The sequence below is a fragment of the Hippoglossus stenolepis genome, chromosome 18, assembly GCF_022539355.2.
Source record: "Hippoglossus stenolepis isolate QCI-W04-F060 chromosome 18, HSTE1.2, whole genome shotgun sequence".
NCBI classification, from domain to species: Eukaryota; Metazoa; Chordata; class Actinopteri; order Pleuronectiformes; family Pleuronectidae; genus Hippoglossus; species Hippoglossus stenolepis.
The window spans coordinates 11416778-11434380 of NC_061500.1; the positions used below are offsets into that span (position 1 = coordinate 11416778).

At 40.8% G+C, this 17603-nt stretch overlaps 1 protein-coding gene across 1 annotated transcript in view; it reads right to left on the reverse strand.

Moving 5' to 3' along the window:
* Window positions 1-10500: 10500 nt before the first annotated feature.
* Window positions 10501-17603, reverse strand: part of eng (endoglin) — a 44380-nt gene continuing 37277 nt past the window's right edge. The window contains exons 13-15 of the mRNA XM_035184297.2: window positions 14611-14721; window positions 14462-14509; window positions 10501-14366 (exon numbers count right to left, since the gene is read on the reverse strand). Of these exons, the coding sequence (XP_035040188.1) occupies window positions 14245-14366; window positions 14462-14509; window positions 14611-14721 (281 nt within the window). The 3' untranslated portion in view covers window positions 10501-14244. The remainder of the gene's footprint in view (window positions 14367-14461; window positions 14510-14610; window positions 14722-17603) is intronic.

Here is a 17603-nt window from a genome sequence, read left to right on the forward strand (position 1 = left end):
GGAGGCTAAATTTACTGAGCTAAAACTTAGAGCACGAGTAAAACCAGGGACGTGAAGAGACGAAACAGGAAGCTGAGGAATACACAAAGGTGAAACACAGGTGTGACACATTGGAGCAGGTGCAGACAATCACAACAGCAGGAAACCAGACAGAGACAGGAAGTAAATCAAGCAAAGACAGGAAGTAAAGAGACACTAGGCGAGAAAATGTCAAAGTAAAACAAAAAATTAAGTCCAAATATCTAGGAGAAAAATTTAAAACTCTTCCAACATAAAAGTTTCACAAAGGTGAATAAATATATAGATGAATAAATAAACAGTGCAACAGTAAATAATACTAACTTTATTTCTACAGCATCTGAACAAGGTTACAAAGTGCTTTACAAAATACAGTACATGGGGATAAAAACAATACAGAACATAGCAAGACAAAAAAGAATCGAGTCTTTCAAAAGTCCAGAACAAGAGCAGATCCTAACCGTAAACTCTGTATATGGTATAAAAATGGACAATGCATCTGCACCTCCTCCCACTATCCAGAAATGAAGCCAAAATATCCTGGACTGATATTTCACTCTGTTTTTATAGCATCAAATAGCTAAAATGACAGAAATGACTATTCTATGTGCTTAGTTTGGCCCATCTCCCATCCACTAACATGGAGGAGGTGGGAGTTATGACCTATACCTCAGTCAGCTACCAGATAGCGATCCAGACGCTTGGGCTGCACGTCTGGGGAGCAGTCACGTCATCCATCTTGATACACTGTCTATGATCCCGGCACACAGCAGAAGGTGCTGTTAGTGAAATCATCCTCTGACAGTTCAAGAGGTATGTTTCAATATTCTCTCCTCTCTAATAGCAGTGGCTGTTCCCCAGCAAGAACACAAATAACTGTTATTCCATTTTATTTCCAGTTCTCTGACGTCCTGGTTGAAATCGAGACACATGGATGTTATAGCTGCTGCAGGAAGCAGCGGGAGGGTTCAGTTGCAGTCCCTGTCTCCTGTTTCTCACGTTTCCCATTCTCTTTGTCCAAGCTTTGTACATTTTGTTCTGAAAGCTGTATTTTTTTTTTCTTTTTTCTTATCTCGTGGATGTCCTGACCCGAGTCCTGGGCCGACGCGTTTCTTCCTCCACGGTTGTCAGTCCGTTTTAAAGCGGTGGTGGATCTAATCCTTTGTTTATGTTTGGATCGCAGAAGTGTGACTTTAAAAGCAGTCAGTAAACGCCGCGGTGGTGTTGAAGAGTGCAGAATGTGAGACATGATGGATGCTCGGAGCCAGTGTTGCGAAAAAAAACTTGATTTCTCTTCACACCTAATGGACTGGCCAGCTATCCCCCAGACTGCGAGAGTTCCTAAATAAAGGCAGAGACCTTTGGCCAAGCTGACAACACCGCTGACTTCCGAATAAACCTTCCCCGTCTATCTCCACTGACATGCTGGAGTAGATGGTGAAGTATTCTCAGCATAACAAAAATTCAATAAAACATATCGGGACGTAACAGCTTTTGTGATGCATTCATGTCTTAATCTGACAATTTTTTTTTTTTTATGTTTGAGAACAAAATCAAATCCAGTATTAAGTCTTGCCTCTGTTTAAGGATGGTAACACCGCAAAGCCGTAAGCTTTAAACAGAGCCACATTTCAAATCTCATCTCCACGCAGTGAGCGTTACGCAAGCACACATGGACACAAGGAGAGAGCGAGAGAGAGAGGGTGGAGGAGCAGGCGTCAGCAGAGAGAGAGTCAGACAAAACGGCACGCTGCGTCTAACCTTTTCTTAAGGCTCTGCAGCCCGGGGTATTTAGGCATCACAAACATAGAACAGAGCAGTGGGCAAACAGGGAGGCCGACCCGCTCTGACCTCACCAGAAATGGGACGTCTTTGATATTCCCTGGGCACATGACACGAGGTACTCAGATTAAAAGCCTTTTATTCACCGTGACCTTTCCCTTTTGCCCGTCTCTCCTCAGAGAAATCTTCGCTCCTTCAGCTGCCGTCGGCGCTGACAGGCCGTCCCCGCCAAAACAAAAAAAAGCCAAGTGGTCGGGTGACACAAAGTCAATATGGGCGTCTCGTGTTGTGTTTAAAGGCATCTCACCGTAACCTCTGTGTTATTGCTCCTTATATAGCGAACATATGGAAGGAGAAATGCGACCTCATGTGGGAGCTGGTGATTAATGACCATTTTTCAGCGCCTGGTGCATTTCCAACAAAATGTAGATTAACTGTATTCATTAATGTCAAATGATTAAGAGCTACATGTTGTCTCCACCTGCCCCGTTAATCTTTATAGTTGCATTTTCAGTCTTCTTTTTTTTTTTTTCTCTGTGTTGTTTTGAGCAATTTAACAACAGCTACTCAATCATCCAGAGTTCTGTGGCTGACGAGACTCACTGTGACACGTACCTGATTGGGTTCCAATCTCTATCTCTGTCCCAAACATTGGTCATTATCACCTCCCCTGTGTGGACGTGACCCCTCACCCTCAGTATGTCATGTCGCCGAACGGACACGCAACTGATGAATTCCTAAATCGGAACGTTTTGACACTTTGGCGTGCGGCTACAGCCTCAGTCAGAGATTTGTTCGCGGTGCAGTTGTTGAATGCCAAACAAGAACAAAATACAACATTTTACGAAAGCACACGTGTAGAATATTATGCCTCCGCCTTTTAGGATGAGGGATTCAAATGAATGACTCGCTCCATGAAGCTGTAACAGAGGCTGGCAAGGTCTGTGGCTGAGCTGTGGCCCCGTCTTTAGTCACAGTCATCAGTGTCCGTAAAGAACTCATTTGGGGATCCTGTCTACCAAGCAACTATATAGGAATGTAATTTGTCCCTATATCTTCATAAACAACACATTTACCTGCGTCAGGTGTATTGTATTGTTGTCATTTAGGTAACGACAATAAACAAAAGCTGTGGAACGGTTATGATTTAGTAAGGTTTAGGGGAACAAATGTAGTTTGGGGTTGAAATGAGGCTTTCCTTAAGTTTCAAGGACTTTCGTCATAACGTATCCAACAGTAACAGAGTTAAGGTTGTGGAACGGTCATGGATGAAGAAACTACAGTCTCATTATACAACTTGGAATGGGAAAACAAACAACAGTCTTCTTCGTGATCCGTCAACCCGATCATCCACCTCGTCATTCCCTAACGTGGACTATGTCGCTTTACCACGTCACCTCACTTCCTCCGTCTCTCCTGTCATAGTTACAATGACCTGACAACAATACATAGCTATATATCTTAGGATTCTAAATATTTCAAAATGAAAAATCAAGACAGAGCACAAATTATTAAGAGCCACTGAAAACAAATATACTTGAGGTATAAGATGAAGAATCCATCCATCCATTATCTATCTTATACTTTTAGGGGTCTCAGGGGGAGCTGGAGCCAATCCCAGCCCACATTGGTGCGAGAGGTGGGGTTCATCCTGGACATGTCTTCAGCGAATCGCAGGGCCCACATACAGAGACAGACACACAACCATTTGTCTGAGAAAATGCAAACCCCACACAGAAAGGACTCAGTTGACCCAGGATTCGAACCAAAAAGAGGAAAATGGTGTAATGCATCATTGTGCATTGTTTTGTATTTACATTACTTATTAGTAAATCCCATCAAGTTGTTTTGCAGTCGAGCGGCACCCGGTAGATTTGGAGCAGAGCTTGCACACACCTTACAAAGGTAAACTGAATCAACAAAATAACTGCTGTGACCCAGCTCAGTGCGCACCCAGAGCACATTAACTGAAGCAAACTGGGAGCAATGTGAAGCACATTCATGCGTGTAATGACAATTGACAAAGGTTTCTACAATGCAGTTAAGTAATAAAATGTAAAAAAGGAGCAGAGGTGGTACCTTTGTTTTTCCTTCAGTTTCTGGGATTAAACATACAAAATCTGAATCAATGTCAATGCGAGCTGAAAGATCTTGCTTTTGGTGAGGACGTTTCTCACATTTAATAGAGACTTTAGTTCACTGCTGGGACACTTTTCATGTGAGTTTATTTTACAATCGCATCGGCATCACACCGGCGGTAGAACTTACTATGAGCAACAATCTGTTCCCCTTACTGGAACACATATGGGGCTCTTCCTCGCCAGGATCTAAATGCTAAGTATTAGTCTCCAAAAACAAATCATAGCCACACTCACACACATACAATCATTTCTCTCTCTCTCTCTCCAACACAAACACACACACACACACACCCTTCATCTGCCTTTGGTGTACAGATAAAACGTGGAATATAATCATAATAAATTTGATTTGAACACACAGTAACATGTATGTTGCATCCCTAAATTCATTACGTCCGGGCCTTTGGCAGCAGGCTCTGTTTGTCATTGTCCAATTGGTCCATGCCACCCACTGGTAACTTTATCTCTCCGTCCAGCTTTCCATCCACCGCAGCCGATCCCTCTCTCCCTCCACCCGCAAAAAAAAAAAAAACCTGTCCTCTTTGCACAAGGCCCCCTCATTCATTCTAATTAAGCCAACTGAAACTAAATAGCAGAAGCTTTGTTTACAAGCGGCTCGCTGTGCTCAGCATTCTGTGCACGGTGCCACTTGTCTTTGCAGCCAGTCAGGGGTTTTATCTGGAGCTACACTTACTGCTTACACTAATTTACATTTGTGTTTTTTTTTTCCTTTCCACTTATTTCCATATCTGCCACCGTGGGGCGAGGTTTTGTCTTCACGGAGGAAATATATCAATCACATTTAAGCTATAGCTAACACTGGCTCCCTCAACACCACACACAAAAAAACACATGCTGTTGAGTGTTGATCTGATAACATCCTCGTCCACGAGGCAAACAGTCATGCCACACGAGGGTCGACAACAATTTTAGGTCTTAATAAGAGTGAGCAAAATAACAATCCCGCGGAAAGAAAATAATTGAATAAAAGGCTGTGCAAAGAAATCATAAAATCCTCAAAATCTCCTTGACGACTTGACAAGAGGTAGCACCCCAGTAACAGCACAGCACAATGCAACCGGTGCCACATGTTTTCATTAAGTGAGGACTTTGCAAAGGGTTATGAAAACTGTGACTGTGACAGAAGTGCAAAAATTGGATGTAGTGCATTTTAGGGGGCTCCATAGATCGTGTAAAAATCTTACCACTTATTGGTATTTTGTAGTGAGCTAAATGTTGGCACTGACCAAGGTGAGCCAGTTGTATGACTATAAGCACCATGTCCTACTGTGTTCCTATCCAGACACACAAGGAGATTTGAACCCTTGTCTGTTTGTTTGTTGGATGATTTGTGGTTTGTTTGTTTGTTTGTTTATTTATTTGTTTGTTTGTCAGCAGGATTATACAAGAACTACTGAATGGATTTCCATGAAACTTGGTGGAAGGATGACACATGGGCCATGACACATTTCATTTTGCTGTGGATGTGGACAAAGGGGCAGATCCAGGTTTTTTTATTTTGTTAACAATGACTATGTTTACATGGACACCAATGTTCCAACTTGGACTCACGGGTGAGCTGATTGGATTTGGGTGGTCAAAGGTCAAGGCTGCTGTGACCTCACGGAACAAGTTTTTGGTCTTGTGAAGGCAACGTCTCAGAAAACAGCCTGAAACCTGAAAGATGAACTGATTCGATTTGGATGGTCAAAGGTCAAAGGTCAAGGCCACAGTGGCCTCTAAAAACATGAACACTTGAACAGGATATCTCAACTCTACCTTTAGGAGATTTCTTTAAACTTGGGCTCAACGATGAACTGATTTTATTTCAGTGACCTTTATTTCAAAGGTCACAGTCACGAATGTAGACTGAAGTTGCACTGGTTGGCGGAGGCATAAAACCGCAGGGCTTTGGTTTTAGTTTTGGATTTGTTACTTTGTTACTTTGTTACTTTGTGAGGTGTATATCTACATCTGAGTCAACCATCCTAACACAACATAACACATACGAGTCACAAGTTAAACCAGCGAGTTTTAGTGGATTAGATACATCAAGTTACACGCGATGAGCAAAACAACATCTCAACACTAAAGTTTTCTATGAAGAACCAGCTACAGGAGTGAGCTACCGGAGGAGAAAACTATAATCTGTTGTGGCAGTTAGCAGGGGGGAAAAAAAAAATACCTGCAAAGCATTTAGCTGCGGCCAATTACGCTTCAGCTGGATCATCAGGCAGGAAGTTCAGGGAGAAATTGTTCAGCACCTTCTTTGTTGCCCCAACAGTCGATACGTAAAGGAAATGCATTAATCTTATAAAACATTGAAAACAAAAGGTGGGATGAGGCTGTGGAAGGAAGGCAGGATTGGTTTTGCTTATATGGTGGAAACATACTATATAAAATCTACGTGTATATACTAACTCTGTAGTGCAGAATGTGCATGTTTTCACCCAACTTTGTTTGGGTGTTTGTTTATTTGTGAGCAGGATTAAGGAGGAAAAAAAGGGTTTTGCAATAAAGAACCAATTCAATTTTGCTGTGGATAAAGGGGCAGATATTCACTCTTTTTCTTTTCCTTTCCTTCCATTTATTTTCCTCTCCTCTCCTCTCCTCTCCTTTGCTGTCCTTTCCAATCCTTCCATTTATTTTCCTTTCCTTTCCTTTCCTTTTCTTTCCTGGCCTGTTGTGTCCTTTCCTCTCCTCTCCTCTCCTCTCCCCTTCTTTCCTTTGCTGTCCTATCCGTGTGTTCCTTTTCCTTTCCCTTCCTGTCCTTTCCTTTACTTCAAATTGACTTACTTCAAATTCATTGATGACATTTGTTGCACTTGCATGCAAAAGAAGCCAAAAAAGCCTTGTTTTTATCACCTCTGAGGTGTTTGGGCCACACATCAGCTCCGGGGGTGTCTGCATTTTGAAGGGATGGGATTTGCTGGGAGCACACGGCACTGCCTATAAGTTCGAGGATTACCTGGGTCCACTCCACGAGGCGCTGGCAAGTTTGCAGGTGCTCGCCAGAGAGAGTGAATGTCTGAGTGTGGGTGAGCGAGGCTCGGCTTGCACGTCGTCTCGGAGCGGGTAAACAACCTTGTGTGCAGCACAGCGCCTCGGGGTGTGAAAGTCTGAGGGAGACGAGGCTTACACCGAGAAGCTTCACTTGTGCTCACATATAGCTTCCTGAATTCGACATGCCCTCGAGGCTTTATAGGCTTCATGTCAGGATCAGTCCCAGATTTGTTCACCTGATTCTCACAAAGGCGCCTAAAGAGGCCATATAGATGCATTGATGATATGAAATACGCGTTGTGCAAAAACATTCATGTGCTTTTCATATCAGATTGTATTAGTTGCACTGTCCATGTGTGATGGGCAGAAATGTATTTACAGCCCGGTGTTACATTTCATATTCTCAGTGCTTCTGCACAGCATTACTTATGATTTCATTCAATCGTCTCTCAGCCGATTTGCTCAGTGCTTCGCTTTTGCAAAGGGACTCATTGTCTTCTTCTGTTAATAGGCTATAAAATGTGTGCATTCAGAGAAAAAATGTTTTTAAAAAATATAGCCCCATCTGGTGGTCGTCGGCAGTAAAAACATTCATCAGAGTAATTAAATGTAATGGGTTGTTTCCCCCGCAGCCATTCATTATGCAGCGTTGCCAGCATATCTAGCACCATAATGAAAACTGTACCAGGATAGTTTATCTTTTCAATTTCAGCACAGTCATTGGTCAACTCTACACAAGTGACAGTTTGTGTTGAGGACTATATGCAGCGCTTCAGGACGCATGATTAAACACATGACCTTTACATGACCAGAGGTGTCACTGTCAAACTGCCATTTGTCTCCCATTCCCATGGTCTTACCTTTGAGTGAGAGATGGAAACCAACAGTATTTACGGGGGGTGTCAAATGATTCAATAATTAATGGTGTTGTTGGCTCAATTAACCCCATCAAATCAATATAAATCCAAACGAGGGACAATTCAATTTCTTATTTCTGTATATTTCCCATTTCAGACAACGATACTAGTCATTTGAAATGGTCTTAAGACACATCAGTCATCTTTTCTTCTTCTTCCCTGTTGTTGTTGTTTCACAGGTTATGGAACAAATCAACGTCTTTCTTCCCTTCATCCTCAAGTCTCAGTCTCCTTCTCTCTGCACTGTGAATTGGTGGCCATTTAAAATGCTGCACTATTGTTAAAACAGAATGAGGTAATAATAATAATCTTTATTTATATCGCAACTTTCAAATAATAGTTACAAAGTTAGAATAATTACAGTTACAGTTATGAAAAATGTAAGGCAAACAATAGGAAACAGTTAAAAATGCAAATGATAAGAAAAATAGAGCAACAATAGAGCACAGATACAGAAACAATAATAAAAAAAGATTAAAGCAGACAGTAAGATCAGGACGAGGAGAAAGCCCACCTATAAAAATGTGTTTTTAAGGGGAGATAGAGGATAAGGAGTTTGCCAGACGTATCTCCTCTGGGAGATAATTCCAAAGAGTGGCTGCCCTGACACAAAAGGCCCGGTCACCTTTAGCCTTCAGCTGTGGATGAACGGCGAGCGGGGCCTTCGCTGAGGACCTCAGGTTAGAACCCGGGCACATATGGTGTCAAAAGATCTTAAATGTACTTAGGTGCAAGTCCTGAATGAGCCTTAAAAGTTATGATATTAGAATTACAAAAAAAACGAAGTTTGTGAAATTACTAGTGGTGAGAACACAAGGCAAGTGAAGGTACACACTGTTCACGCAATCGGCAGAAGACCGTAGCTGTGTCCAAATATCATACTCATACCATTTTTAAAAGTCTTTGATTAATGTTTAAAAAAAGTGACACAAATAAAGTGAACTCAAGGATGTATGCATAATATATATGCATAATATATGAAGGCTTTAAGAAATGTAAAAACTAGAAAAAGCTCCAAAGCTCCAAGAACTTATAGGAGAGAGAAAAATAAGAAGTTTTTAGAGAAGCTATTTATTCTCAGGACAGACATTTTGCTTTGGTTTGTGAAGTTTCTGTACTTGTTTACTGCTTCTGATCAACATTTTTTATCATCAGGTTAGACTGTGGGCAACCGACACCATCTCCAATTACCATTAGCGTTAAGTATTAAACTCATCTCAGCATTTTAGATGACTGAATGGGAGGGTTTTACTGTTCTGCAGAAAAAAAACTCATCTCATCCCTAGATGTAAACAACCTGAACAGGCAAGCACACGCACACACACACACACACACACACACACACACTCAGTCATACACTCATACAGACGTGTCACATTGTGTGTCCTTCAAGGCCAAAGGCTTCCAACACGTATTGTGTGCCTTGGCTCCAGTCCTTAAAATGTGATTGAATTTTGTATTTAAAACAGACGACTTGAAACCTGAGGAAAGGCTCCAGATAGAGAAAGAAAACACCATTACGTTCATCATTGCACCCAACAATAAAGGTTACATACATATGACTCATAACACCAATGCATAATGATGTTTTCTACTCTTTGAGCCCATTGTTTCAGGTTAGTCACGAGTCAAGCTCTGCTGAATCAGATGGACGCCATAACAAGACTTGGAGACAGATTTCTCGACATTATTATAACATTTGAATAACAGGATTTCACAGGAAAAGTCAGATGACACATTCAGTTTGAAACAACTACAAGGAGAAATTCCCTCAAAATAATAGGTGAGGTCCTTATACTTCTTTTTATATGGAACTCATTTTGGAAATTATTTTAGAAGGATCACATTGATTCACCAACTGCTGTTAGTTTCTTTACAGATGAAGCTACACAAACCTAAAATAATCTTCTAGTATACAGCGCATACACAGCTGCATAAAGCAGATAATATAAATCAATTCAGAATGAAGTACACAGGAAAAAAAAGAAGGCAGTAGATGACATTTTTTATTTAAAAAGATATCCAGAGATTATGTACATAATATTCTGCTTTCACTACGGAAATATTATATAAATGTACTCGAGTAAAGTGCAGTGGCACAGGATGATTGCATGAAGATGTATCTGTATTTGGTAGTATATTTTATATTCTATAACTATATTGATGTATATAGGTATAGGTATAAACTCATAATAGTATACAATATACAATATGATAAGAATATAAAATGGTATGCAGGTATATAAATGTTGAATTTTTCACAGTAAGTGAAATGTGGAATAATACAATATAATATAATAGGTAGTTGTGCGGATAATGTTCAAGAGGACACCAATGTGCAAAAAAAAATGTTATCCTGCTTCAACACATAGCATCACGATCAGTGACGCTCTCTGTTGCTAATATTTTGAAATGTCTCTTTTCAAATTGCCAGTACAAATGTAGAAGTGTCAAATCCAAACAGAGACAGGGTTCAGAGAGGGAAGTCACCAATCACATAAGACAAACCACCTGCAGCACAAACACAGTATAATTTTCAATCTTCCTATACTTCACTGCTGCTATCGATGGGTTCTGGACTGTGTAGTATTTCGACAGTGCAACAAGGATACAACAGCAACACCATGAAACCCAGAGAGGAAGGTTTGTCATATTCACTTTATTAGGATAATTCCAGACAAATCTAATACAGTATTTGATTCAGAGACAATATAAAAATACATGACATCAGTTGAATACTATCTCAACACATATTGGACCCATTTTAAATGGTAAAAGGCTGCACATTGGCAGAAAAATAACACTGTGTCTTATACTTTATAAAATCAAATCAGACATTCAGACTTATTGTGTGGGCTTCATAGGGGGTTTCTTTTGTAAAAAATTCCAGATTTCAAACATTTGCAAAAGAGACTAGAGGAAGATTATTCTGACAGAAATGTTGGCATACAGTACACCTACACACAGACACTCACACAATTGAGCATGCACACAGAAATGTGGTACATATAACATGTATATGCACACAAACACACACGCATATATTTCATTAACTGTGTATGGATCGCCTGAGGAGGAAGCTGTGGTCAGAGGCAATGAAGGGATTTGCAGGATTAACAATTGATTTAACTGACAGCCTGATTTTATATTCATATATACCTACTTGAGAATAGGTATATATAAGAATGCCTGACCTTTGAAAAAAAAATATATAAAGAATGGGTTTAATTTGCAGCATTTTATATCTCAAATGAAAAAATCTGTACTTGCTGCATTTTCACTTAAAGTTTGAGAGTTCAGTCAAAAAATCAACAACAACAACAGGATATTTAACTGAGATGCTACTTTATGGTGAAATAATCAAGATTATCCTTCTCCATCACACGCACTGAGGATACCACAATGCACACAACACAATGTCAGGATGTTAGCATCGGCGGAGATACGCTGTGTTCTTGGGCCGCGCGGGGGGGGGCATAACAGGTCAAACAGGGGGTAAAAGCAACAAACCACATGTACTGTCTGTGACATGTGCTGTGACACGCACTGCCTGCTGTATAATTGGGAAAAACACCAATCAATATGAGGATTTTAAAAACTATACAAAACAAATCTTGTGCATTTGGTAAGTGCCTTGATTTAGAGATTGTCCCAGTTCTTCAAATACATAAGAGAGGGAGGCGGGTTAAGAAAAATAGGAATATCATACAACACTTACAAAACAAAAAAAAACATTATTAAAACTACATATAGACACTACATACAAGTTCAACCTCATCATATTGCACAAATACTGAAGTGGCATTTTGTACTGGCCCTCTTTGTTCGGTCTCTACACGGATACATAAAGAAAATCTGCCGTGTACGGAGAAAACGTACACACACACACACACACACACACACACGGGGGGGAGCAAGCTACAGAGCTCAGATACATACAATGAGGAGACATTTCTAAAATGTCGTTGGTCTGGAAAACACTGAAATGTTTTAAGATTAGCTTGGAAGGTGAATAAATTATTCAAACAATCAAAAAAGAGGGAGGTGAGTAACTATAATGGCATGTGAATATATATATATATATATATATATGCATCAGTATATGAAATGTATATAAAGAAGATTTTTTAACATTACAATTCTGGTGCTTCTTGTATTGTAGATAGTATTTGAAAGGATGCCTGCTGAATCAAGAGGTTTGACATGTGATGGGAATATTTTCGAAGAGTGGCAGTAAAAATATAAAAATACATTTACACAGTGGAAGAAACAGTGGGTTCACGGATCAACCGTCACTCTACGACTGCAGCCCTCGTGGAATTCCCCCATCACGCAAGCTATCATGCATGTAAGCGATCACATGTAGCAAGAAAAAGCTGATATTTTCAACATCAAACTCATCTTTCTCAAATAATTTCCATATAATTAACAATGTTCAGTATAGCTGAAAAATAAAGCAAGAATTTAAAAAGGTAGTTGTCATTGGGTTAGAGCAGTTATCTTTACTGACTTATGTATTGTTGCAAACAGAACATACTAAATGTAGTTTTATACTATTGTTGCTTGTGATTATACCATCGAGTGCTAATGAGCTGTATCCAGAGCTGGGGTCGAATTTACAGTTTAAAGAAAAGCGGGGGAAACTTAAACTCAATATGCCAAATCTATTCATTGAAAAAAAAAATAATGCACAGATTTATTTTCCTAATTCATAAGAAATGCTAAATAATCAATCATAGAATATCACAGCCCTTTCGTTTGTACCTATACTTTTCAAGGAGTCGAGGTGGCGACTCTTCAGCCTGTGTCAACGTGTGCTTGTTCGAAAAGCTCCGCGTGGTGATCAATAACGTCCATTAGAGGTCTAAAAAATATTTTTCCCTTCCGCGGACTCGTCTCCGATCGCGAGACAGAGCAGAGCATTAGCGCCAATTAGTGGCACAGTGATATTGAACCTGAGCGAGGAACCTGGACCGTTTTATACCACATTTAATGTCAAAGTCTTGCTTTTTAAATAAGCAGAAGAGTGATGCTTTATGCAGCATAAACAGCTGCACCTTAGAGGGCAGTTCAGGCTGGCGATTAAATTGGCCAGAAAACACTTAAACGCAACACCTAAAGCATCTATTTTTGTATGTGTGTGTTATCACAGGCTTGAGTTTTTTTTACGGTTGCAACAAATCATCAGGAAGTGGTGATGGACTAATCCTGACGAGACCGGACAATGTGCAGAGGAAAAGTACAGGAATTCAACCTCCAGACAGACTATTTTAGGGAAACTCCACCCAGTGGGTGCAGCTGCATGAGTCCACATATAAACCTGAAAACTGATGTGCTAACTCCTCCTTATGGGCACATTACTCAGCTCTGAATACAGCCATACATCTCCATACTGCACATTACATGAGTGATTATTTCAAAGTTCCTTTTCCTAATAGTTTTATCGCTACCTTTTGGCCATAAACAAGATTTTAGATTGGTTTTGTTGGGTGATTAGAGAATCAAGAATGTTCCTCCAGCTTCCAAAAAAAGCTATGGGGTTACTATTTCTATATGGACGACCCGAGACCGCTTATTGCATAGCATGAAAATGGCACCATAACTTTTTGTTTTTGAGCTACAAATGACCCAGCGGGTCTGCTATAAAGTTAAACAGAACAAAAACAACATGAAAAAGACAGAAAGTAAGATTCAATTCACCAGAGAAATCCAGTGGTAAGTTTAAACTTAGCCCCGGACTTCTTAGCAATAGGAGGTAGCTGGTAACTCTTGACCTCGAACTCCAATTAGGACAAATACCCCTAAAAGTGAGCATTTAATTGGCCGAGAGATCCGAACACATCGAGCTTCTCAGTCCCCCGAGGTGTTGTTGATAACTTTTTGGACTGACCTAACTAAAGCCCTTTGTATTTTTTTGGTGGCTTAGATCTGAATGCAAAACGGCTTTTCATCTGTTTTTCAAAGTCGATTCTTTTGACTGGTTTGTCTCCTGTCTGACTATTATTGTGCTGCCGTCACACAAGCACAATTCACTGAAAGGAATGCGGTGAATTTCCTGTTAGCTCTTGGGGGATGTGGTTTGTTTTTCCTGTTGCTGGGAGCCTTTTTTTCTCTCTCTTGCCCTCTTTAACTTCCTGTCCAGGAGCTTGACAAAGAAGCTACAGAGGTGAGCGTCAGAAGCCACAGATTAGACGTCTGTTTATCTGTCACCTCGGCCCTGTGGGTTGTGCTTTTTTAAAATTTATTTATGTGAATTTAAAGAGAGGGCAGGATAGGGGATAAATGCTTCTCAAGCATTATTGAAGACAACAAAAGCACAAAACCCATATAGGTGACTTTGAGGGGAGATGGCGGCCCTGCTGGTGGTGCAGATTAGCATAATCTCATGCCATGCTGCTGGTCGGCGTGCTTTGGGTGCTTCCGATGCTAGCGTTAGCGCTGCTGTTCTCAGAGGGGGAAGGGTTGTTCGAAACTGGTTGTCGTTTGGCTCCTGAGCAGGGGCATCCTGAAGAAAGAGGCCAAAAAAACTATGAGAACATGATAACAAGAAAAGAACTGATGAAAAGACAAGAAAAGAGATACAAAAAAAAATCTCCTTACCTGAAAGACTTGCTGCAGTTGTGCTCATGTCTAATCCAGTTGGGTATCCTGAATCAAGCGGAATCAGCAGATGTGAAATTCAGACAAATATATAACGAGATCTGCTGTATCTTCACGCACAGACACTTCGTAATTAATCGTACATTTACCTGTTTTAATTTTGATGAACCACAGTGCTCCAATAAGTAAAACTCCAATCAGGAACCCTCCGAATGCAATGCCCAGGACACCAGGTAGACCGAAATCAAAGCACGGTGGGGCTGAAACATACACATAAAAAAAAACACAATGTATGCAAGCTTCAGTGACACAACAGCAACAACCGCAACGGATTGTTACTGCTATCGACAAACTATTGTGTTGTGTATTAAAGTGACAGTATTGTTGTGTGTTGATCCAGTTGCAATTTGTCAATGTAAGACCACTGACATGTTTCAGTATATTTTCAAATACTTTCCAGAGAAATAAGATTGGAGACATTTTTCCCTAATACTAGCAAACAGATTTTAGATATGATTATTGAACTTACTCCATTGAAACCTTACAACCATTTTATGGCGGTTCTTGAGAGTAGTGGTACTTCTGTCTCTAATGAATACAATATTTCTATGGCTCGTTTTTTTGCTGCGTTTAAAGAGATATGTCCATTTCAAATGATGGAACCATCACTGCCCACATGCTTCCATGCGTCTTTTACGTTGACATGGTTGCTAAGCAATATATCCACTAGAGGGCGGCGCACAGTTGACAGTTTACAACAGAAAACATAGAGGAGGTGGGGATAATCTCTTAAGAAAGAGGCAAAAGTGGCCACGTTGTGAATGGCAGCGGTCTGTGTTGCTTCTTTTAGACGGTGAATTATTTGTTCTATGATCATCTCGCTTTAACCATTCGGAACACTGCCCCCCCAACGTTTTTTCTGGTCATACTACTCCGTTCCATCAGTTTCATCCATATCCATAAGCTTACAGAAGACGTGCACAAATACGGACAATACGGCCTTTATAATGACTTTTGATGAAATAATGCGGAACTGTGATGGACGGTTACCACCACAGCTTTACGCCCACACAGACAGATTTTGTTGCAAGCTGAAACCAACAGCTGCCTCCACGGTTAGTTTAAAGATTCATGGTACAGATTTTCAAATGATGTTATGTCAAGTACTATATGATGTGTACAAGCTGAAGCGTGGCCCTTTAACACTGCCTCCCTCCCATCTCCTCGTTACCATGACAGCACAAGCAAGGCCCATGTAGAAATTATAACAGTCATTACTTTTGCAGGGTGACCTCAACCCAACAGAAATTAAAAAAAGGGTAAATTTGTACTTTATCATTTCCCCTTTTCTAATTTAATGATACAAATTTCACTTTACAATCAAGTTATGCATTTGGCGATGTTCTTTGGGCTGAGCTCTGTGCTGGCTCGCCATGCACAATGTGCTTCTCTGCTAACAGACTTAATAGAAAACATAAAACTCAGAGCCAGGGGCAATAAAAAAATCACTTTCCCTCGGAGCAGCTCTGAAAGAGAAAGAGAACAGGGCACAAACACTAAAACTTGATCAAGCCTCTGACATACAACACAGTGGCACAGACAGACTGTATTAGCCCGGCAAGGCCAACCCACAATTCTGCTCCACTCATTGTGGTCCGGCGAGGCCGTGGACGGATCACCTTGAGACGCACGTCATTTCGAGAAGGCTGTACAATAGATCATTGACAGTTTTCCCCTTCACTCAGACATCACCTAAAACTGCTCCGACATCTGATTGTACAAACAAACCACTCACTGGGCACCTATTGATCGCTGCTTCCAATTTCTAAGCTGGAAAAAAAATAACATACGCACATGCCAGAAAAATACTTTTGAAAAAGTCCTTGAAAATCATTTTCAAATCATTTCTTTTAAATAATTTGGACTCAGACCTGATCTAAACTTTGCTGCATCTGTATTCTCTGTATGAGAACAGGCCGTTAAATTGTCTCTAGACTTGAATCTGAACTTAAGGAGCTTCACACAAGCAAGCAGTCCACAGTCCCCACTGGAACATAATCCATGTGTGCATGCCATGGAATGCATATTAAGGAGAAAAAAAAAGGCATGCAAAGGTCTCTCCCCTTCTCCAGGTGCCTGTAGAGATGCTCCCACAAGTATCAGCAACGATGGTAAGAAACTAATCATCACCTTTGCATGAGTTTCTCTCACCTGCCTCCGCTGCCTCCTGCCTCCTGGTGGAAAGTGTGAGTCTAAGTACAACACTGAGCATCGCACAATACAGCTCTCCATTACTGATGTACACTAACGACAGAGGGTTTGTTTTGTAGAGACGTGCCACCACTGTGCATCATGTACATTTGAATAACTGATGCATGTAGTGCTACTGCCTCTGCTGTGTGAGCCTATAGATTACATCATTTCATGCTAATATCTGAACATTCATCATTGAGAACGGAGGTACAAAGTGTAATGGTGCACATGTCACTCATTAGAAGAATTCAATTGTTTTAATTAATTGAATTACAATAATATGCTCGTTTGATAAAACAATTGCAAATACCAACTGCATCAAACACGACTCAGAGCACTGAAACAGTGACATCTTGTGGCTGTTTGAACTAACCACATCTCCAACCGTCAACCCAGTTTGTTGTCGTGTCAGTGAGGAACATTACTTGACCCTGAATGGGATAAAACATCACAGCAAGCGTGATCGTGCTTTTCCTCTTGAGACTTTTTTTCTCAAGGCAATCAGTTGCTGTGTTAGTTTGTACAAGTGAGCCTTTGACAGCAAAGCTGAATAAACAGGAGCAGGAAGCAGAAGCTCCAGTGCAGGTGGACAGGAGGAGACAGGCAGCAGGCCTGTGCCGTGGCTCCCTGGAGCCCCCTTTATGAAAGCTACCAAACAGGAAGGATCGCTGAATGGAGCGCTCAGTCCTGCCCGGTGAAGGCAGAACGCAGCCCGCTCGCTCTGCTGATATAACCCTTGTATCTCTGACACCGGCTAAAGAATGAAGCCACGTAAGCAGAGCTACCGGACCAGCATTTTTCATTCACAGCTAATTCCATTCCTGTGTTTCAGCCGCGCCAGAAAAACATTTCTAACTGCAGACAACAGGACACAGGAAGGTAGGGATGA